Source organism: Delphinus delphis, chromosome 13, assembly GCF_949987515.2.
Source record: "Delphinus delphis chromosome 13, mDelDel1.2, whole genome shotgun sequence".
NCBI classification, from domain to species: domain Eukaryota; kingdom Metazoa; phylum Chordata; class Mammalia; order Artiodactyla; family Delphinidae; genus Delphinus; species Delphinus delphis.
This window is the reverse complement of record NC_082695.1, coordinates 71885707-71910027: the sequence shown is the minus strand read 5'-3', so window position 1 is coordinate 71910027 and position 24321 is coordinate 71885707. Positions and strand designations below refer to the sequence as shown.

General features: G+C 38.2%; 1 protein-coding gene across 8 annotated transcripts in view; it reads right to left on the bottom strand.

Annotated features, from left to right (window-relative positions):
- Positions 1 to 24321, bottom strand: part of WDR7 (WD repeat domain 7) — a 372036-nt gene that overhangs the window by 53839 nt on the left and 293876 nt on the right. For 6 of the 8 annotated variants that reach the window (XM_060029121.1, XM_060029112.1, XM_060029113.1 and 3 more), the window contains one exon: positions 20210 to 20309. In XM_060029121.1, the coding sequence (XP_059885104.1) occupies positions 20210 to 20309 (100 nt within the window). Of the gene's footprint in view, positions 1 to 5543; positions 8916 to 18907; positions 20310 to 24321 lie in introns of those variants that run through there. The other 2 variants (XM_060029116.1, XM_060029118.1) reach the window with 2 other exon arrangements.

Here is a 24321-nt window from a genome sequence, read left to right as displayed (position 1 = left end):
TCACAACAAAAAAGAATAAAATACCTAGGAATAAACCTACCTAAGGAGGCGAAAGACTTGTACTCAGAAAACTATAAAACACTGATGAGAGAAATCAAAAATGACATAAACAGATGGAGAAGTACACCATGTTTTTGGATTGGAAGAATCAATATTGTGAAAATGACTATACTACCCAAAGTAATCTACAGATTCAATACAATCCCTAAGAAACTACCAATGGCATTCTTCACAGAATTAGAACAAAAAGTTTTGCTGTTTCTAGGGAAACACAAAAGACCCCGAATAGCCAAAGCAATCTTGAGAAAGAAAAACGGAGCTGGAAGAATCAGGCTCCCCAACTTCAAACTATACTACAAAGCTACAGTAATCAAGACAGTATGGTACTGGCACAGAAACAGAAATATAGATCAATGGTACAGGATAGAAAGCCCAGAGATAAACCCACACACCTATGGTCACCTATTCTACGACAAAGGAGGCAAGAACATACAATGGAGAAAAGACAGTCTCTTCAATAAGTGGTGCTGGGAAGACTGGACAGCTACATGGAAAAGAATGAAATTAGAACACTACCTAACACCATACACAAAAATAAACTCCAAATGGATTAAAGATCTAAATGTAAGACCAGACACTATAAAACTCTTAGAGGAAAACAGAGGAAAAACACTCTTTGACATAAACCACAGCAAGATCTTCTTTGATCCACCTCCTAGAGTAATGAAAATAAAACCAAAAATAAACAAATGGGACCTAATGAAACTTAAAAGCTTTTGCACAGCACAGGAAACCGTAAAGAAGACAAAAAGACAACCCTCAGAATGGGAGAAAATATTTGCAAATGAATCAACAGACAAAGGATTAATCTCCAAAATATAGAAGCAGCTCATGCAGCTCAATATCAAAAAAACAAACAACCCAATTAAAAAATGGGTGGAAGACCAAAATAGACATTTCCCTAAAGAAGACATACAGATGGCCAAGAGGCACAAGAAAAGATGCTCAACATCACTAATTATTAGAGAAATGCAAATCAAAACTACAATGAGGTATCACCTCACACCGGTCAGAATGGCCATTATCAAAAAATCTAGAAACAATACATGCTGGAGAGGGTGTGGAGAAAAGGGAACCCTCTTGCACTGTCGGTGGGAATGTAAATTGATACAGCCACTATGGAGAACAGTATGGAGGTTCCTTAAAAAACTAAAAATAGAACTACCATATGACCCAGCAATCACACTTCTGGGCACATACCCTGAGAAAACCATAATTGAGAAAGAGACATGTACCACGATGTTCATTGCAGCTCTATTTACAATAGCTAGGCATGGAAGCAACCTAAGTGTCCATTGACAGATGAATGGATAAAGAAGATGTGGCACATATATACTATGGAATATTACGTAGCCATAAAAAGAAACGAAACTGAGTTATTTGTAGTGAGGTGGATGGACCCAGAGTCTGTCATACAGAGTGAAGTAAGTCAGAAAGAGAAAAACAAATATTGTATGCTAACTCATATATGTGGAATCTAAAAATAAACAGTGGTTCTGATGAACCTAGTGGCAGGGCAGGAATAAAGACGTAGACATAGAGAATGGACTTGAGGACACGGGGTGGGAGGGGGAAGCTGGGGCGAAGTGAGAATAGCATCGACACATATACACTACCAAATGTAAAACAGATAGCTAGTGGGAAGCAGCCGCATAGCACAGGGAGATCAGCTCAGTGCTTTGTGACCACCTAGAGGGGTGGGATAGGGAGGGTGGGAGGGAGGCTCAAGAGGGAGGGAATGTGGGGACATATGTATGCATATGGTTGATTCACTTTGTTGTACAATAGAAACTAATACAGCACTGTGAAGCAATTATACTTCAATAAAGATTACAAAAAAAAAAAAAAAGAAAGGCAGCTAAAAATGTTCTTCTATTGATAGTATGTCTCTGTAGGAAGCATTAGTTTCCTCATAATCGTTAAATAGAAATACGTTATTTCAATAGTGAGTAGCACTACCATAGTAGCTGGTACACAGCAAATACTTAATATTTATTAAATTAATAAATGATTTGAATGGATGCTGTAGCAAGAGAAAAGACCCTACCATATTGTGAGAGAGATCCAGAGAGACAGAAATCTTGAATCGTGTGTTGTACCTGAGTAGCTGGAGGAAACTCTCCATTAGGGACAAAGCTGTAAGCAGTTAACAAGATACTGGACTTCTGTAAGCAAGTTTTCTGTTAGTGACTTTTATCTGGTAGAAAATCCCACGGTTGTAATTTGATGAACAGAAAAGTCATCGGAAAGCGTTCTGTGGAGAGAAAAGGAGGCTGTATGTGTACCCAACAGCAGTTGCTTAAAGCTCTGTCAGGGTGGGTTGGTATAACATACTAGGGTAATTCTCAAATGCAGTATGAAAATCTAGGTATAGAAAGGAGTAACTAAAACCTCATAAACTAAAATTTTATGGTTTTATGTAACATTTCAAAGCAAATCTAGGGATGTATAGATTATGGTTACAAATACTTACAAATAGTTATACATGTGAATAAGTAGTATATAAATGTAAGATCTTTGCAGGGGGTGCGGATTATGATGGGCTTTCCCCTCTAAACCTTCCCTTCATGTGGCTGCATCGCTTTCTCAATGGTAACACCCCTCCCCCCAATCAAGTTCCACTCATCCCAAGGCTCCGTTTCAGTCTATGTGATTCTAGCTCTAATGCAAGCTATTTTTCCTGATATTAAAATTATTTGATTTTCTAAACCATGGGGACTTAAAATGTTAGTTTACAATAATACAAACATTGTTTGCTCCTCACATAACCTGTTATTTTGTTTGGTAAACCCCGAGTTTCTCAACTCCAGTCTGCCTTCGAATTACCTAGGAGCACCTAATAAAAATGTAGATATCTGGGTCCCTGCCTCAGAGATTCTATTCTAATTCAGAAGGTCTGAGGCAGGAGGAATCTATTTTGAAATTTCCTACGTGATTCTGATGTGTCACCTGGTTTGGAAAGAACAATGCTAAATGACAATGCCCAGTGAATTTATATAAAAGGAACTCCTAGAGAGATGAAAACATCCATGGAGAACTAAACACATATACATTATCCTACAAAGGATACTAGCTTAGCATTACAATTAATAGTTACTTCCTCGTGTACGGATTTTGCAGTTTTCAAAATCCCTTTCCTATCCTCCGTAAAGCACCTCATCTTTCCGGACCCACTTTGCTGTTTTGCAAAAATAAGGATGCTGGACTAAATTACTTCTTTCAGCTTAAAAAAATGATGTGCACCTGATATATAGTAGGCACTCAATAAATGTTTATTGACTAAATGAATGAATGAAAATAACAAAAACCATGCAAAGTGTTATTGGGGTAGAATAACAGGTTTTTGAGAAACAGTCTTATACCTAGTAAACTTAGGCTCAGAGTATTTAAGTAACAAATTTAGTAATTGCGTCTAAGACTAAATTTTCTGACTCCTCATTTGGTGATCTTTTGTTCAGCATTTTTGCAGAAATTGGCCAATTAGACTTCGTTGGGTGAAAGATGGTCCACCTGCTGCATTTGGTATTCACACCACTACCGATGAATGACAAACTGCTGTAAATGTATAATGGCATGTAAGTTGTTACCTTCTTCTTTAACCTCTGTCTACAGTAGAGGCTGTAATTCCAGAGGCCTGATATACATGTCTACAGGTAATAAATCCATGTGAGTTACAGCTGTATCCTTGTAGATTTACAATGATAAGTTTTAATTCATCTCTGGCAACATATTTATATAAATTATAGCAACAGAATCACAATGCCATATGCTGGGATGTTCACCCAGAGAAATTCAACAGGCTTATGGCAGCTGGCTTTCTTATGGCTACAAAGGCCCACTCTCAGTATATATGAGGAAAAAGCGTTTAAGTTGCTGTGGTGGGCAATATACAGATGACTTCTTACTCTTGACATTTGTTTGAAAGTGAACTATGTTTTCAATGCCTTTCACTGCATTAATAAATAGTCTAGATTAAGAAATAACTTTAGGGGGGCTTCCCTGGTGGCGCAGTGGTTGAGAGTCCACCTGCTGATGCAGGGGACTCGGGTTCGTGCCCCGGTCTGGGAAGATCCCACATGCCGCGGAGCGGCTGGGCCCGTGAGCCATGGCCGCTGAGCCTGCGCGTCCGGAGCCTGTGCTCCGCAACGGGAGAGGTCACAACAGTGAGAGGCCCGCGTACCACAACAACAACAAAAAGAAATAACTTTAGGGAACAGCAGAATTACTTAAATAGCTAAACATTCAAGGAATAAATGCAAATTATTTCTAAGCATTTACTCTGTCTTCAAGTGAGTCTGCTTAACTGCTCATTCTGAAGCTGGAGCACAAGACCAATTAGGCTGGGAGGGGACAGGGACAGTGTGAGGTAACCGTGGGCAATCCTCTCCCTCTAGTGTGATGAAGGGAAGGGGCCCTTGGCCTTGGACGGAACATGAGAAGGGAACACAGCCAGGTCTCTTGAGCCTTATCATGTACTTTACCATTCTAGCTCACTGTTTCTGTTCCAATAAAAGGGAAAGCTGATTCTTTTAAAGTCATGTTACTATTAGTCTACTTTGTTTTAACATATTTCCCGTTAAGAGTTCTGTTCTTACACCAAAAGTCTCTTTCAAATTGAGAAACTCAAAACTGGATTTTAAAGATGACTATTAATCAACCCACTACTACCATTTACTGAGCACTGAGACTGTAATAATCATGAAACTAAATATCTTATATATGTTGGTTCAATTAATCTTTAAGAGGGCCTAAAATTATGCCTTTTTTTTTTTTTTTTTTTTTTTACAGGAGAGGAAAGAGGGCTAGTAACTTGTTCAAAGTCTCAAAGATAGTAGGTGGAAGGGCAGGTCCGCAAGTCCAGATCTGTTCCGAAGCCTCTACCGTCAACCTACCTTCCTGTTTATCACATCTTACAACACTCCAAGGGCCACGTTACCAAATTCCCTTGAGGAGGCAATGTTGGTTGTCTTTGTCAGGCCAACCCCCTGTGTTCTGGAAAGGTGACAGCCTTCTATCTCAGGAGTAAACTTCAATTAGTCAGTCATGATAATTCCATTCTCTTTTCCAGCAACATGTTTAAAATGAGTATGCGATACAATTTTTGGTGGACCGAGACATAAGAACAGGCTTTCTCAGATGGCCTATTTGCTTTAAAAACTTCTTTCTGCCTCCGGATGGTGTCCTCTGCATAGGTTGCTGGCTCTGTGGCAGCATCCTGTATCCTGAGGTGGTCCAGCCTAAGAGACCAATGCACTGAATACAGCGAGAAAGAGAGGCAAACACTGGGGTCCTTCACGATACCATCGAGCTGCTCACTTCAACAGCCACCTCTAGATGTTCTGTTATGTGAAATAATAAATTCTTTAATGGAAAGCCTCTTTTGTGGCTTCTAGTACGTTGTAAATAAAATATCCTAAGGATTAAATCTTTCCAACAACTCCATAGTTCTTTTATTTTTAAAACTCCCCTCTCTATGCCTCAACTACATCTTTCCTTTTACATGACCATCTTCCCTACCAGTTCATACCTAGCCCATACTTTTTTTTTCTTATTTTTTCTCCAGAAAATGTTGCTTTTCCTGTTTCATTATGGCATCAATTTCTATTTTAAGTTAGTGTGTAGATATAAAATGCCGCCTTTGAAGGCTTCTCATAAGCTACTTGCCGTATGTTACGCTTCCTGCTCCTTTTCTTCACTCGGCCACCCACATCACCCTTCAAGTCCGGATCAACTGTTGCCTGGACCGTTACCAAAACCTCCAAGAGCAAGTCTTCTTCTCACCTTCTGGACTCCGGCTCTTCCCAAATGGAACATGGGACCCTGTTGCTCCCGTGCTCGAAACTCTTCAAAGGCTTTCTCTGAATACACTACTACGCATTCAGTGTAGTGTTGATTTGCATACTCTAAAAACTTGCAAAACCAGTCACTAGCATTTAAAACTTGGGAGGTTTTTAAATAAAAACCCAGATTTTCAGCTTATCTTGAAAAATCAGATCAGGCCCACAGTTCCACATGGTGCCAACTGAGAGGACCTGAGACATGGCTGATCCCTTCACAGGGAGCACGTGCTCTCCAGTCTGACACGGTCCCTGCCCCTCCCGATTCTGTCCCTAACACTCAAGTACAGTACCGGCTGGCATTCTACTGAAGGCTTACACTGTTGTTTTACTGAGGGTAGTGTTATAAAGAAAGACAAATATTTCTTGGATGGTGCTATCAAAATGGGTAAAGAAAAGATTAACCAAGAACGCTGACCTTTATTTTATTAATTTATGCTAACTGCTTGGTCTCTGTGGGCATTTGAGTTTGTTACTCCTGACCTACAAGACTCCACCCCATGAGGCCATCTATCCAGGCAAGGCTTGCCGTGATCTCCCCCCTCCTAACTACTAGGCTTTCTCTCTCTCCTCCTCTGTCACACTTCTCTACTCCTTTGCAACCTTGGTTCCCAGCATAGCAAAAACTTCACAGTCCCCGGAATGCACTCTAAGCTAAATAATGTCTCTGTGCTTCTGTTTATGCTCTTTATCCTCTCTCTGAACAGGTTTCTTCCTCCTTGTGTGCCTATGGAACACCTACTCAAGACTCAGCTCACAAATGGACTTATTTACAAAACAGAAATAGTCACAGACATAGAAAACAAACTTATGGTTAGCAGAGGAGATAGTGTGTGTGTGGCGGGGATAAATTAGGAGTTTGGGATTGACATATACACACTACTATATATAAAATAGGTAAACAAGGATCTACGGTAAAGCACAGGGAACTCTACTCCACATCTTGTAATAACCTATAATGGAAAAGAATCTGAAAAAGAATGTATACATACACACACACACACACACACACACACACACACACACACACACAAATATGTATAACTGAATCCTTTGCTGTGCACTTGAAACTAACACAACATTGTAAATTAACTATACTTCAATAGAAAAAAGAAAATTATTCTCCCCCCACGCCATACACAAAGCCTCAGCTCAAATATCACCTTCTTTGTGGATCTTTTCCTGTTCTCGTCTCCCACCTCCCCAGGATTCAGCCTTTCTTTCTTTGTGGCATGCCACATCATTCTGTTGTAGCACTGAAACACTGGATTGCACTTATTTGTTTCATCTTTGTCATCCCTACTCTTTTGTAAATACCTTGCCCACTTGAGTACTCATTCCCTTCTGCATTTCATAGTGCCATGGAAATATTTCCAGGCACCATGCATTGAAGGTATTAGGATCTCTCTAACTGACTTGTATTTTGCTGACTCTTGGGGTTAAGTGATACGCTGTACTCCCTCTGTGAGACATCCTGACACCCACCACGTGAGGAATGCCAGCGGTTAACAAGCCCACTTGCTACTACTCTCACCAGGTGAGCTCTGGGACCCAGAGTCAACGAAAGCTATGCTAATTCTGCTTGTCAGTGTAAACAGGTAGTTGAATTAAACACCATATAAAATTATAAGAGGGGGGAGACTGCTTTAGAAAGACATAGACATACACACACTCATGAAATTAGGTGAAAGTGAGACAACTGTAAAAGAATGGGAAAAGCATAAACATCTAGGATTATACTCCGAGACTACTTTCTGAGTATCTTTAATTTCTCAATCTACTTAAAGAAACCAAAGCTGGTGTGATTTAGGAAGAAAAATGTTCTAGAACTATCATCAATGGACCAATTATAGAAAGAAAAGGCCTTGGTCTCACGTTAAAAGAGATGGAAAATAAAATTATCTTTATGGAACTTAAAATGAGGTGTTTAAGATATATATCATTTTATATGATCCCACACTTGAGCAAGAGCTTTGACTACCTGAGCAACTTCTGAGGCTGACCTGTGCCAGATAAGAGGGCTTTTGTGTTACCTGTGTATCCTCCCTGACTAGACGTAAGCTCCGTCACGAGCTCTATTTGAGATAGGAGCTATCAAATTTTGACAAGCTCCTTTGAATCATTATCAATATTTCTTTAGAACCTATCATGAACTACAGACTCATGTCCCTATGATATATGTTTCAGAGTACTTATGATTCATATTTATTCAATGACTACTATATGCCACACTTTAAGTACTTTATATATCAAGAGTGGATATAAAGAATAAAAGGCACCGAATCCAGAATGAATTCAATGTACTGTGATTCTCCTACCTAGTGTTCTTTAATTTTCTGGACTAAATATATGTAGAATCTATCTATCTATCTATCTACCTATCTATCTATCAATAGACACTTGTATTTTCATTTTTTATGTGTTGACAGGAAAAAGAATGGCTAGGAAGGAAATTGAATGGCGTTGAGAAGTGTAGATAAAATGTGAATTTTGAGAACCAAAATTTATTTCAGTCTACTTAATGCTTTTGCAAGGATGTTGAAATGCTTGTAATAACTGTTGGGTTTGGAAACAGTTGAACTCTCTACCTCATGTATTTCCAATTATAGATATTACCAAGAATTAATTTTTTCTCTTGGTGTATGTAAAAATCTTAAATACTGCCATTCAAAGTATAACAGGGATATAAGAAATACTCAGTAAGTGATGGGGCAGACAGACAACAGAAAAATATACCTCTACTCAGTCCATTAAAATAATTCTTTAAAAACTGTTAAACTTTCAAGATAAATGATGATCTAATTTCAAGCATTGTCCCAGATATCTGTTTCTCTTCCTAGAGGTTCTTCTCCAAATAGCATTTTACTTTTAAAATGGGAAGCTTGTTGGGTAATTCTTCAACACAGCGTCAGGAAACCATTGTCTTCTCCGACCATTCATCTTATCATCACCCCTGATGCCATATTTCTGGTTGTTGCTCCCGAATGTCATAGGAAGCACCTGCCATAAAACCAGTTGCTGAAAAGAACAGGAAGAAAATGCCTAAAATGTCGGCCTAAGTACTGTAGCCAATTCTCACTGCAATTTTTGCAATCATCACATAAGTACCCTTGATGTATAAGCGTTATGGACTTCTGCTCAGTGAAAACTGTGCCTGAAGCTTCAAAACTCTGCCTTAAAGAAACATCAACCTTACTGTCCCCCAGATCCCTAAGGCCCATTGCTCCTCTTAAGTAGAAGTAAAATCTTTGTTATTTTTAGAGAGAAGACATTTTCCTCCAAACTTCTATTCATATAGGTGTGTTTGCTGACATTGCTGTCGAGCCTGACTGTTAGCTTTCTTTCCATACGTAGTAGCCTTAGAGCGCTTGCCAGAATTAAATGTGTTAGAGAAAATTAACCTGGTTTATTTTCATCAGAACGATTTGAATCCCACGCTGAAAACATTTTCATATCTTGCCAAGCCCACTTTTCCTAAAAATATTATTTATGGGAAATGCCAGCATTCAGTTCTTTCTTTACATTTTGCTAACACCATGTAAACTTCAGTTACAAAATCTATGTTACTGAGTTAGCATTCAATAAGTCACAGAGGGAATTCCCTGGTGGTGCAGTGGTTAGGACTCTGCACATCCACTGCAGGGGGCACGGGTTCCATCCCTGGTGGGGGAACTAAGATCCCACAAGCTGCGTGGCCCAAAAAAAAAAAAAAAAAAGTCACAGAGAAGAGGTGTCTCTATTTACCTATTGGAATGACTGTTTTTCACCTAAGATTTGTACATTTCTCAGGGTAATGCCAATTTGAAGATTGCTGTAACGTGAATCACTCACATATAATGGGGAAAACACCTCTCAGGTTCAGGTTTTGATAAGCGTGCTTCCACTACATTTCTTCTTCTTCTGGGCTTTGCAGGTGTTGCGCCTTCTGCCTGGAATCGTGGCCCTGCCCTTCCCCTTTCCTGCTTAACTCCCATAGTGAATGGCTCAGTTCTGACGTCCTCTCCTTTAGAAAGCCCTTTCAGACCATCCTCCCTAGACTCCTAAACAAACCCGTGCGCATGTTCCTCCTGTGTTCTCCCATCGCACTCTAGACAGCCCTGCTGGAAAGGACAATCACAGTATTTCAACTCTGGGTTTGTGTCTGTCTTCCAGATCAGAGTATAAATTCCTTGAGGGATTTTATAAGAAACAGTTCATATTTATTTATTTTTACCCCTTGCACATAATACGGTATCTGATACAGAGAAGAGTTATCATAAAATTATTTTTATTTTCCTTTTTTATAAATAAGTGATAACTCATGAATAAATGAATAAACAGTCCACGGTCCAAGATGAAAAATACAGAAGGCAAAACAGACCAACTGTGGAGTTTCATTTTTTTTTTATGAGAATAATTGCAGTTCAAGAGTCATTCGGTTATTCACAGGAATATTAGGGAAAGTATGAAAAAACGAATGTGCATGGACCGTGGGAAAGTAGTTTCAAAGCATTCTGATAATCAAACGCACAAACCTTTGGGCCTAGCACTGTGAATCCAGGAATTTACCCTAAGAAAATCAGACAGGCATAGAAAGTTATATAAATAAGGCTATTCAATGTAGCACTGTTTATGATGGTGAGAAACCGGGGGTAGGGGACTTAAATGTTAATTGATAGAGGATTGGCTAATGAATTCCACATCTGTGTACTAGAACATTATGTAGTCATTCGAACAGATTAAAATGGTCCTTCAAACTTAATATGTCCAGAACCTAAGTCCTGGCCTTCACCCCACACCTCGCCTGCTTTTCTCTCAGTCGTTAATGGCACCATAATCCTTTTAGGTGCTCAAGACTCAAATCTATGAGTCACCCTTGAACTCCTCCTTTCTCTCACCACTGCCTTTCCCTGAACTTTCCACACCCTGCACCCTACATGTGAACCATCATCAAGACGTGTTGGCTCTACTTACAAAACATATCCTTGATGTGTCACATTTCTCCACCACTACTGTAACAACCCTAGTTCCAGCTCAGCGGCTATTAATCTTTTAAAGTAAAAACAGATCAAACCAGTTCCTGTTTTTAGGATCCATCCTACAGAGAGAAAAGCAGCAGTATGTAGAGATGCTCACTGCAGCTCTGTATGTACGAACACAGAGCTGGACTTAATGTGGATAGTTCATCAACAGAATAATAGTTTGATAGAGTATTTTACATTTTGTAAAGAACATGTTAGATCAATGGTGTTTGACCTGGAAGTTTAGCTATGATGTACTATTAAGATTTTTTTTTTTAGGCTGCAGAGTACTATGTCTCTTGTGATTCCAAAGTTGTGAAGTAAAGAACAAAAGCCTTTCAAAAGCAAAGCAAGCAAAAAATAATTGTTAAAAACATCATATATTTCCAATCATGATGCTATGAAACTAGAAATCAACTATGAAACAAACTGCAAAAAAAAAAAATCATGTAACATCATATAATTTCCTCACTTGAAATTTTCTAATGGTAACCCATCACACTGAAATAAAATCTGAGATCCCCACCCTAGCCTTCATGATCAGATCCTGCCTTCTTATCACACCCCATCTCAAATCTATCTTCCACTTGCTCACAAATTGAATGCCCTTTGCGGTTGTCTGTTTTCTGTTCCCCGAACTTTCCAATGTTATTCCCACCTTAGTCATTGTACTGACTGCCCCTTGTCCTTATAATGCTCTTCTTCTAGATGGTCACAAAGTCTCGGGTTAAATGAAACCCCCTCAATGCGCTCACCCCTGAACGCCTGAAGTAGGTACCCATCGTCCCTTTGTATTATCATCTCACTCCATGATATTTTCTTGTCTTCTCTCACTGAATAGAAGCTCCTTGAGGGCAGGATCCACACCTGCTTTGTTTGCACCTAATAGTAGGCACTACTTGCTATCATTGAATGAGCTATATGGACTCACAGGGAGAAATGATACATTGTTAGGTAAAAATAAAACGGGTTGCAGAAAACTATTATATTATTGGGGAGGAGGGAGGGAATAATAATATTTGTATATCACAGAAATAAGACTCAAAGTATTTACAATATATAGCTAAACAAGAATTAACTCTAAGGGACAGGTTTCAGTGGACTTTAACTCTCCACTTTAAATATTTTATTATTGCTTGAGGTTACTTTTTAATAAGCATGAATTACATTTATAATCTGAAGAAGCAATTAATAAATTTCATTCATTTTCCAGAGAAAAAGAGAGGTTGACTTGCTCCTTCACCAGCCGCTATGTACCTTCCTCTTCCCTTGCTCTCATGTAAATGCTAATCATTCAAGCATTATATCTGGACTTCTCATGGAAATTACAGAAATTACTCAGTTTCGACTGGCCAGGTATCAGTAGGTCATTACTGCCAACGAAAACAAAATAATTCCTGTAAGAAAATAATTGTTACAGGAAGCTTCAAAGCTTCATGCTGCGAAAGAGGAAGGGAGGAAGGGAGGAAGGGAGGAAGGGAGGAAGGGAGGAAGGGAGGAAGGGAGGAAGGGAGGAAGGGAGGAAGGGAGGGAGGAAGGAAGGAAGGAAGGAAGGAAGGATTGGGAATTGGCCACAGCTTGCCAGATCCAGAGATGAAGCAGAATGAAAAAATTTTCAACCAACTCCAAATAAGGTAACAACAATCCTTAAGATCCTAACTACCGTTTTCCTTTGAGTTATAAAGGCAACCATCTAAGCAGCATAAAAAGGCTTGTAATTTATCCAAAGAGGTAAATTTATAAATAAACTAGACTGAATTTCAACAGAGATAAGTAATGAAAGGATAAAGAATAAATGATATGCAAATAAGAGAGAATGAGAACATTCACAGCTATGCCTGTTGAAAGCAAGAGAAACTACAAAGAAAATTATGCTGCCTAACAAGTGAGAAACTGAAAATAATAAAATGGCTGACTCACTGACCTAATCTTTCCTATCTTAAAAAGGATGCTGAAGAAAACAGATGTGGAAAATTACACAGTAATAAAATCCTTGAAGAAAACCCAGTGGTGGTTATTTAATATATGACTTTAAATATATACAAACAGATGGGCCAAAAATTGGAATATACTGGCAATTGAGAATACCATATTTAAAAATCAGCTTCACTCAGAAAGATTCTAATATAGCAGTAACATGAAAAGTAATATTTGTAATGATTTCAAAAAATTACTAAAAAATATATCAGTAGAACAATAGATTAGTGCTATAGAAAAGTCAGGAAAGACAAAAGAATAATTATTAAACTTGGATGGTTGAGGACAGAACAGTAAGTATAATCTTAACTTTGCTAATTACTTGGTTTGATATTCTACTCATTCTACTTTTAAGATTTATCAAATTGTTCTGGAATAAAAAGTGGCAAAAAAAAAAAAAAATTCCTAAAATAGAAATTGTAATGGATCTAGCTGGTACGAAGTCACGTATACCTGAGGAGGAGGAAACAGTTCAGGGCTGACTGATTTTGTCTTATTTAATCAATGACTAAATAACAATTATGATGGCTAACATTTTTAAGCACTTATTATTGGCTGATGTTTGCTTTATATATAAATATATTCTTTTAACCTTTACAACATGATGCTAAGACGGTTATTGTGTCCATTTTATAGATGAAAAAACTAAAGCACAGAGAATTTAAGTACAATGCTCTCAGCCTCAAAGCTAATAAGGGCTGAGCAAGGATTTGAACCCAAGGCAGTCTGGCTCCAGGATCTGCTCTAAGACTGCCTTCCCTAATAAATAAAAGGAAATCAATAACTTGCTAATAGAATTTAATATTAAATTTGGTATATTACAAATACCAGCAAAGAAACTGCATTTATCTGAGTCAGAAATATGGATACAAGAATTTGAGACGGCCACATAACTTAAAAGGGGTATAAGGAATTCAGAGGATGGTCAGAAATAAATTTCAATAGAACCATGAATAAAAAAGGAGCCAATATTCACTATTTTAATGTGACTTATTCTCAGCATTTTTGTTTACCAGGAGTGCTTCACCTATGAGTACACAGTAACTTTATATATTCAGTGAGATCAGACGTTTCAATATAATCTAAAACCCAAGGTAATGGGAAAGGGGCATTTCTTGAAATCTTCACTGTGTTTGCAACAAATCATCCAACAGCCCAGGCTGTTGACCTGATTTGTCTCACCTGCTCAGAGGAAATGGGGTCAATTATAATGTATGAATTCTTAGCCAAAGTCAGGAAAAAGAACAGGTAAGTGAAGAAATCTGTACTCTGGGCAGTGGAGTGGTAAGAATTAACATTAGGGTACCCCAAGAAATTAAGAAATCTAGCTAAGGACATAATAAAAGTCAGGTGGTGGTGCTATGGAAGTGAAGGCAGAATTTGAGAGAGAGGGAAGCCAGTTCTACTAAACTATACTAAGGGGGCAGGGGGCCCGTTGCTAGTGGTATGGCGAGACAACCCTAGTGTGTTGGAGTGTATGATTTCAGTCGCTCTGTCAAGGTGGAAACTAGAAGGTGTGGGGCAGAGGGGGTGTCACAGACCAGAGAAGTACAAAGGTAGGTACAGTAAGGGTTAGGAAACGCATTTTTTAAAGGCGCCAGAAAGGTGGATTTACCATGAAGCTAAGCTAATGAAATATACATATATTTATAGTTTGTTTTTGTTTCATTTTACACAGGCCTCTGATTTTTTTTTTTTCTTAAATATTGGGTTGGCCAAGAAGTTTGTTTGGGTTTTGCTGTAACATTTTATGAAAAACCTGAATAAACTTTTTGGCCAACCCAATAGAAGTCTCCGAAACTATACACGCTGTAGACCCCATGCCCTGGAGCCTTAATGAACGAAATAGATTCTCCTCACAATGTAATAAGTCTAGTTCTCAAAGTTACTTTGCAGTTGAGGACGAATGGGAACAAGCGAAGAGGAGGCTGACAGGAAAGCAACGAGGCCGTGGTCCTCATATTCCATAATCGCTTAAAGGTAATTGTGGTTTTTCTGATTTTCTCACTAGTTTAGTTAGATGCTCGGCAGATGCCTGTATATAACAACATGACTGGGCCAGTCGGTGAGGTCTTGCTGGTTGAAGAATGAAGGTAAGCCGTGCTGGACAACGATGGGATAAATTAAGGTTTAAAGACCAGTGAAAACGGATCTGAACAGAGCTTAGGGTTGCTTTCAATACCATGGAATTAGCAAAGGAGCAGGGCGGAGGACATTCAGGAGATAAAGGTAAAGTAAGTGGACGAAATAACCTGTAGCCTCCTTCTTTCCACGTGGAGTAAGGAATCTGTAAGGCCAGAGGAGCTCAGCCTGCAGGCTCATTGCTTTTTACAGCATTAGGCTGCGTGATAGGGCACATGTTAGCATTCCAGAATCCACCTCCTGCTCTATCTATAACGGACTATAGTGAGACCTCAGTTACTACCATTCTATAACAATCAATCTTCACTTCTGTTTTTTCCTTCATTATCTGACCCCTAGCAGGTCTGGTCATGGTCCACTACTGAAATATAGGTATATTCATGACTCACAAGAAAGAGGTTCTCTATGCTATTTCTGAAAAGACATTCTATTATCCTTTATACAGCAACAACAAGCTGATGAGGGGTTACTGACATACTAAAATGTAACTATATCCAAATTACAAATATATTTTTGATAGATTTGAGGCATACTTTGTTTTCATTTACCATGTCATATTATATTTCTTACTATATTTTTTACTCCAAAGACTCAGGGTATTTTGTTTGATCAACATGAATGAATTTTATTGTGCAACTACTATGTAGCAGGCACTAGAAAACGTGGGGCTTCAAAACTGAGTTCTTTATGGAATTTACTTAAAATTTTCAATAATAAAATTCTTTTACTAATTTAACATTTAGACAAGACTTTGGCCACACTTTCTTCCTCCCATACATCACTGCCTTTTTGGTCGCGTTACGTCAAAGTAAGAAAATAAGTGCCCAGATTAACCAAAGTGGATTAGATACCACCAAGTAACACAACCCAAACTTCCTAAGAAAAACTAGCTAACATGACCCTAAGAGAATCTTGCGCAGAGCCAGCAGTTATTATTACAAAGAACGCATCCAAAAAGGATTGGAAAATCAGAGACAGATAATAACAAGTCTGCCAAACCAAAGGCAAATATTGTTAGAGGGAAGATTTGCATTGCTGATTTAACCAAACACACACTTGTAGCTCTAAGGATTCATGGAACCTAACTAACCTGCTTATCAAGAAGGCTGCTTTCCCAATGCAATTTAAAGCACTTCATCAGGAGTTACTTTTTTTTTTTTTTTTAATTAAGCAGAATTCAAGTCAGGTATATTCCTAAATTGCTAGCAGTTGCCAAGTAAAAACACAGTTAGGAGCACAGCAGGATGTTCACTATTGAACTGCCTCAAAGGTTCTGATTTCCATCAACAGTGAGGTTCAGCCCAACACCACAGGTAAGGGCTGCCTTTAGAGAGGAAATCTACACATGGCCTACGGCAGTGCTGCCAGACTTTTCCACCAAAGCTCTCCTAACTAAGGGGTGGGAGTCCTAGCCCTGACGATCTACAAACATTCTGAGGTCTCAAGGTTTATCTTTAAAATCTCCACAATTCATGTAATTTCATCGCGATGTAATGTATTTCCAAGTTTATTTTAATAAAACCAACACTTACTGAATACTACTTGCTAAGAATTTTACATAAATTACCTTACTTCTCACAATAATAGGCCCTATTTCTATCACTATTTTGTAGTGAGGAAACTTCACCACAGAAAAATAAAGCAATATATATATATTCTTTTGCGGTGCACGGGCCTCTCACTGTTGTGGCCTCTCCCGTTGCGGAGCACAGGCTCCGGACGTGCAGGCTCAGCAGCCATGGCTCACGGGCCCAGCTGCTCTGCGGCATGTGGGATCTTCCCGGACCGGGGCACAAACCCGTGTCCCCTGCATCGGCAGGCGGACTCTCAACCACTGCGCCACCAGGGAAGCCCTAAGCAATGTTCTTAAGCTTATGAAATGGAGATGGGATTTAAGCCACACAAGTTTCTATTTGTTCTTCTCCAGTATATTACACTACACTGTTTTAAATCACTTTTCAGTTAAATGAGTTAACTCTTCCTCCTCTAGTTGCTTAAGTCAGAGGTCAGCAAACCTTTTCTGTTAAGGGGCACGTAATACATTTGATAGACTTTGTGGACCATATATGGTCTTTGCTGGCTACTACAACTCAGTTCTGCCACTGTAGTGTCACAGCAGCCATACGCGATCCTTAAACGAACGATGTGGCTGTATTCCAGTGAAATTATATTTACTGAAACGGGTGGCAGGCAGGTTTGGGCGATAGCTTGTAAACTCTTAAAATAAGTAAAATTCCTGTTCCAGACTGAATGCATATTTATCTTGTGGTTTTGTATAATTGCCTGTACTAGTTTGAGAACAGGTCATAAGAAAACTGATTTAAAAAAAAAAAAAAGAAGCCAATGCCAAAAGGTAAGGGAAAGAGATTTGACGTTTCTATCTAACCTTTACCAACTAATTGAATGATGATGACAGGGAACCTATATGTTCCTCCCCCTATTCCCTCAGCCATGGGTCCTCTGCTTCCACTGGGCCCAGGGACATTTCCTCAGCCTCTGGCATCCTGGACAGGCCACAGCGGGTCTTCCCATCACCTGTGACTCTCATCATGTAGGTGGTTGCCCCTTATCTTTCCACCTAATTGGAATCTACCCCTGGAGTCCAGTGAATTTACTAATTATCCCTTCTACATCTTTTATGTCATATCTCTATGTCTTTGCTCATGTTAGGAAAATTGTCCCTCTCTGTTCACTGATTCCAATAACTAATTCAAAAAATACTTTACTACATTCCTAGTTCAAAATTCCTAGTCCTTTGATTCACCTCTAAAATATCATTTTTTGAACACGCCAACTATACTTGTGTATTCTGTTTCAACTGTCGACTCACGTATTTCAAACACTACAACACTAATACCATAAAAGAATTAAGAGAATCCCTTAAGAGCTCATTGTCACTGGATAAAACTGGTAACTGGCAAAAGTAGTTAAGACTGATTTTAGAGATTTAGCTTTGTTTTTATGCTCTGAATGATAAGAGTAAAGGGTAACCTTCTCTTTCACACAGAACTGGAAGGTAAAGGTTATTCCATCGTTTGACACTAATGACAGTTTGGGGTATCAAAATAAAGAAGCTGAGGTAGAAAAATGTCATGGGGAGACTGAAATGTCTAAGCGTAATAAAATAATGTACAGAAAGTAAAGTGAAATAGGAATGACATTACAAATTCCTGTTAAGAAAGAATGTCATTGATTGGTAAGTGTTTCCTAAATAATTTCGTGAAAAAGAATAAGATATTCAAATTTTTCATGTTTCTTTCATGTTAACAAGATCTTCCCTGAGACCACTGTCAGGATATGTATGCTCAGGTCAGTCTGTTGCTTTCTCATTAGTTTTTCATTGCTGTTCTTTCACTCCTCTTTGGGTTTCGTCACCGTGCTCACGCTGTCTCACTCTTCTCTCTGTTGGTGGCAATAGTGTCCTCTCTATGATTTCCTCACTTCTATTTTAAAGAACGTTGAAAAGGTCCCCTTATTCAATTTTTTTTTTGTCTTTACCTTGTTGCTGTTTGTGCCTTATTTCTCTCAAGTTGGCTAATAATAATATACAGTTGACCCTTGAATGACACTAGCTTGAACTGCGAGGGTCCTCTCATACTCAGATTTCAATAGTAAATACTATAGCCCTACACCATCCAGGGTTGGTTGAATCCCCAGATGCAGAACCAGGGATATGGAGGAACCAGGGATAAGGAGGGTCAACTATAAGTTACATGTGGGTCTGCACCTCTAACCCCAGCGGTGTTCAGGGTCAACTGTATTCCAATTTTTAAAAACTGATTTACCAAAAGAGATTCTGAAAATGCTGTTTGAAGAATCTGTCTCTCTTAGGAGAGAATGTTATAGACAATATGTAACTTCATTTTTAAGCAAGTATTCAGAGTGGTTTCATTGCTCAAAGTGAGAGTTCAGAGTAAAGAAATACAGTCACCGATGAGGAGTTAATGTCTTTTAAAGAAAATAAATCACGCAAAGGATATTCAATAGTTACATCAGTGTGGCAAATGATGCATATTCCACGCACTTCCAGGAAATGCACAATGCACACTCACGCATTAGAGCCTCTGAGAAGGCCTGCGTAAAGAAACGTGTTATATTCGAACAGTACCCCCAAACTTGTCTGACCCCTGAAACTTCTACCCCCAATACCTGTTACCATCTCTTAGAACTATTTCACGGAAAGCTGCCAGAGAAACTTCTGGAGAACTAATCAATAGTTTATTAAATTTAAGAGGCAATTTAAAATTTAGCTACATCCTGATGTATTTCTTCATATTCCTTCTGGAAATTCCTAATACAGTTGAATATATCCATCTAATACTACAGTTGAATACAATTCCTAATTCCTGATTGAATATATCAGCATTGATAGATGCTACAGTGAAAAATAAGAAGTTATTGGACAGTAATGAAAGCAAGCTTGGAACTATTTATCAATGACCACAATAAATTCACAATGATCAGGGTGGAGCCTAGCCCTACTTTTGCCGTTAACTAACAGTGTGACTCTGGAATAGAGATTTAAAGTCTGGGAGCTTTGATTCACTTACACGTAAAGTGGGGCTAGACCTGCTCCATCTACCCAACTGGTACATTCGGAGAACGAAGGGCTCAAGATCGAGACCGAGAAGAATTTCTCATAAACAATGAAGTTTTATAAAAGCAGAGAAAGTTATAAAAGTATAAAAAAGGAATATATCTCAAATAGAGACTCAGTTTCCTTACAGATCCACACTAAATGCCATTATGATTTCTGCCTTTCTTGAACTCTGAGTAGAATACTGTCCTATAATCGCTAAAGATCTCATTTTACATAGTCAGAAAACTAATTTTTGTTTAGCCACTAATCATAATAATGTATCACCAATTTTTTTTCAGAAAACGAGGCAAAAATAAGAAATTCAGAAAACTTTGTTTAAAAGAAGAAAAGATTTATTGCAAAGTGGTTTGTGAGTAGTGCGTACCACCTTACTCAAGGCTCTATTACGAACCCATCTGTGGCAACACTTCATTCCCAGTGAATAAAGACAGTAGGGGTCTATATTCTCTGAGTCCTTCATTAAACTATTGATCCCTTTAGCATTATCCATAATGTTCCAGCAGCTCAGCACGTCAACTGGTGAAGTGCTGGTCTCTCACTCCTTTCAATAACTTGCGCACTTTATGGAGAGGAAGTCATAATGATTTATTTACCTGACACTTTCCAGTCCGGATGTCGTACAGGGCCACTGAACCATGGCGAGCTCCAACTGCTATTCTGTGATTCCGCTCATAATAGCTGACCATGTAGAACCTGGATTGAACATTTGAACAACAAAAAAACAGAAAAAACAGGTGAGATGACCTGCACATCAAAGTGGATAGCAACACACTTCAAAGATTAAAGCCAGCTCTGATATATATTTTTAAATAACTATATATATATCTGTAATTAATATATTGAGATTTTTCAAAAATGTTTCATTGTAATAATTCTTAAAATCAACTGAAAGAAAAATGATGCAGAATACCGCTTAGACCTGTTAATGATTACTTTCAATAGAAAACAACTTCTTAACTACAAACACCATTGAATTTTGAAACAAGAGATAAGGGTCACATACAAAAAAGATGAAACATGAAAACTCAGTTTTGCTACAGTGACTATTCTGCAAATATTTCTATTTGAACAGAAATAGAAAAGATGAAAAGTCTTATATATTCAATCTAATTATGCTCTCAGGGTTTATTACAGTATTAAGGAATGCAAAATACTTTCCAGCAGGACAGTCATAAAAAAGCTGCATAAATATGAAGCTTAAACGTTCATATCAATAATTTAGAATGAAATTAGAAAGTTATCCACCAAAAAGTTATCTGGCAAATTCTCTAGAATTTCCACATTTATCAGTTTATCGAAATGATAACTGTGACTATTGGTAGTATAAATAAGCATATTTGGTGATATGGCATTGCATGAAAATAGGATTTAGGGAGGAGGCCTTGAAAGTCGTAAAAGGTTGATTTATTTTTATTTGTTTACTTTTCTAGATTAATTTTCATGATGATCAAGTATTCGAATTCCTGATCTATGCTTTGTTATGATTTAATGACCATATGGCTAGAACCTGGGAAGGTAAGAATAAAAATTATTAGAAGTGTAAATAAGGTATGATTTTATGTCCCCAAAGAGTTTTGAATATGCCTTCCCATTATCTAGTCCTATTGTCTCAGTGAGCATTACCCAGATAAATAAGGGGCCTACCCTCAATATTTCTGAGGATATTACATCAATTCTACTACACATTCCTTGCCATTTTTCTCTTTGATTCCCTGCTACTAATCTAAATTTTCTGCTATTATTTTTTTAAAAGACAGGATGGGGAGGCAAAACAAATGACAGAAAAGAAATATCATTTCTCTAATGCTTTCTTGAGATTGATATAGAGTAAAAAAACTAGTAGGGCATAGGACTCCATTTCTGAAATTCTGGTAAGAGAGGCAGAGAGAGAGAGGGAGAGAGGGAGAGAAGATACTTGTGAGCATTTTGAAACCAGGGACAGTCTGACAAAGCCATTTTGGCATTAACAGACATTATGACATTCATACATATTTTATAAATCTGGAAAACAAGCTATTAAGTGTTTAAACTTTTTGTTTGATACTTATTGCCAAGGAATGGATTCAATAATACTTCTGTCCTATCCCTAAGCCTCATTCAATGAGGCAACTTTTTTCCTCTTCAGTGGAAGATGAATGCTTCATTTCTAGTTACATGAAAGATACTACTTTAGGATGTCCTGTTGGTTTTTGCTGTGCTCAGGATTGAGATGTTCTCTTTGCATACAGGTTTGAGGGAAGGAAGGGGAGTGGAGGCTCCTGACACACATGAAGCTTCCCCACTATTCAGTGGTTAGTAAAAAGTTTCTTAAAAGCTTTTCTTGTCTAAAGCATCCTATTACTGCCCTCGGTAGAAAAGGCAGGAATCAGCAATCAGCATTCAAAATGTAATGTTTCCATAGTCAAAAACAAGAGGTTTAGAAGAGTTTAAAAATGTTTACTATTACGTTATTCAATAATGACAGTGGTCTAAGTATTGGGCATCAGTATATATCTATATGTATGCCTATGTCTACATCTACATCTAAACACACATAAGCCCACACAATTTAAATCCTATTAGAGTAACATGGAATATAATAGCTAACAAATGTTTTAACAAATATCTATTCTGTGCAGGTTAATAGCCACAGGAAAATAACACTTCCAGAGGTATTTTGTTGTCCACTCTTAAACTTTGCACAGACATAACAGTTGTATTGCCCAAATCCTACTGCGAAACATGAATATAATTACCCCTCAAAATAATCCTCTTCAAACCAAACCGTTGGTAAAATACATTTATGTTGACCAAAATTTTACTTAGTTAAACTCAAATCTAAAAGTTTTGTTACACTGACCATTTTCTATGCTCTGGATATCAACCTTCTATATCATCCTTCTATATTATCTACAGACACCATTATTTATGGGAGAAAAAAAAGATCAAATCTATTCTTGGTATCAAATCTTTAGTCTGCCTGAAAGGACCATATATTACAGGTCTGCATTTTTCATTCTTTGCAATTTACTACTAGGCTAATACTCCTAAAATATCTTAAAGAATTCTGGACAGTGAAGGTCTCATGGCATGTTTTTAATCTTTGGATTTCTGGTGAAACTTTTTATTTCTTGAACAGTCTCTCCTTTAACAGAGGAAACCCAAGGTATGTATGCAGTCACTTCCCAAGTATCCACTCTGGGGACTGGCTGCAGTGAGCCTAACTCTTCTGAGGGTTTCTAGAGCCCACCATGCACCCAGACTACTCTTCTGAAAGCAGTTCTCCACTGGGGGGCTGTCAAGATTTAAGGATGGTGCGATACACATTACTTGACCCTACCCCAAAAAGGATCAATGGACTGCACAGCAGGATCCATCCTAGTTCTTAAGACTATTCTAGTCTTGACCTGACCCCACATGGGAGTCTTGAATTCCTCCAAAATTTGGGGGGAGGGCTCTCAGAGTAAGGGTTCACCTGTGCTGAGCCTTCTGGAAATGGTATCTCAGTCTCTAGTTCACTGCATTGATAACATGCACTTGGGCAGTATTTCTTGGGCAACAACCTGCCACGAATCTTTGTTATACTCAAGTTACAACAATGGTTTTCCTCCATTCGGCCCACAACAAGGAAACTGTTAAGTCAGAGGAAACATTACTACTCAAGTATATGAAAGACGAATAAAGTGGAATTGAATAACGTTGCAAAATGTATTTCTTGCTGGGGCTGCGGTGGTCATCATCCAAAAATTTTGAAGTCACTGATCTCCTTGCTTTCATTACTGTCCACGTGCAGCCAGAGTGATCCTTTTCAGCCATAAATCAGATCACCTCTCCTGTGTGTTCACAACCGTCCTTCAAGATCTGGCCCTACGTGATCTGGCCCTAACACCTCTCGGACTTCCTATTCCCTTTGCTTGCTCTGCTCTGGTCATACTGATCTCCTTATGCTTTCGTGAATATTCCGAGAGTGTACCCACTTTGGAGTTTAACGTTTGCTATTCCCTCTGCTTGAAAATCTCATCTGCCCGGTATCTCCAGGGCTTGTGCCCTTGCTTCATTTAGGTCTCTGTCCCAAGGTTATCTTGATAAGGAAGGCCTTTATGGGCCATCCTATTTAATACAGCAGACTTTCCTCCACTACTCTTGAGTCCAATATCCTATTTTTTCTTTATTGTATTTATCATCTTTTTGACATTAAACAATAATTTTTTGTTTATTGCTTGTTTCCCTCCATCAGAGACTTTTTTGTGTATGAATACATAAACAGGGTCCAATCAAGCAGCATACAGCAGTACGAAGTTTAATGCTGTAGGAAGTCCAAATCACTATGCTTATCCTTCAGTGACTACTTTATAAACTAGGCTAAACATATCAAGTTTTAAGACCACTGAATATTTCATAAGGTCTAAAATAATAATTGGTATAAACAACAAAGGAAATCAAAACTGTCTATAAAAGTTAGGCAGAAATCAACAAACAGAAAGCAGACGCATGACCCTTCTAAAAAATGTATTTTCAATTGAGACAAACAATTGCAGATTTACAAAAAGATATCTGTAAAGGCCCTTGAAGTCTGAGTACATTGCATGAGACTGACGGTTGCATAATGGAAATTATTTAATTGTGTCTTGGGGAACTAGAAAAGATTATTTGGTCTGAAACTCAAGAAGGCAAATATAGTCTAAATAATGATACATACAATAAAGTAGGTATTTTTGGTACAAAT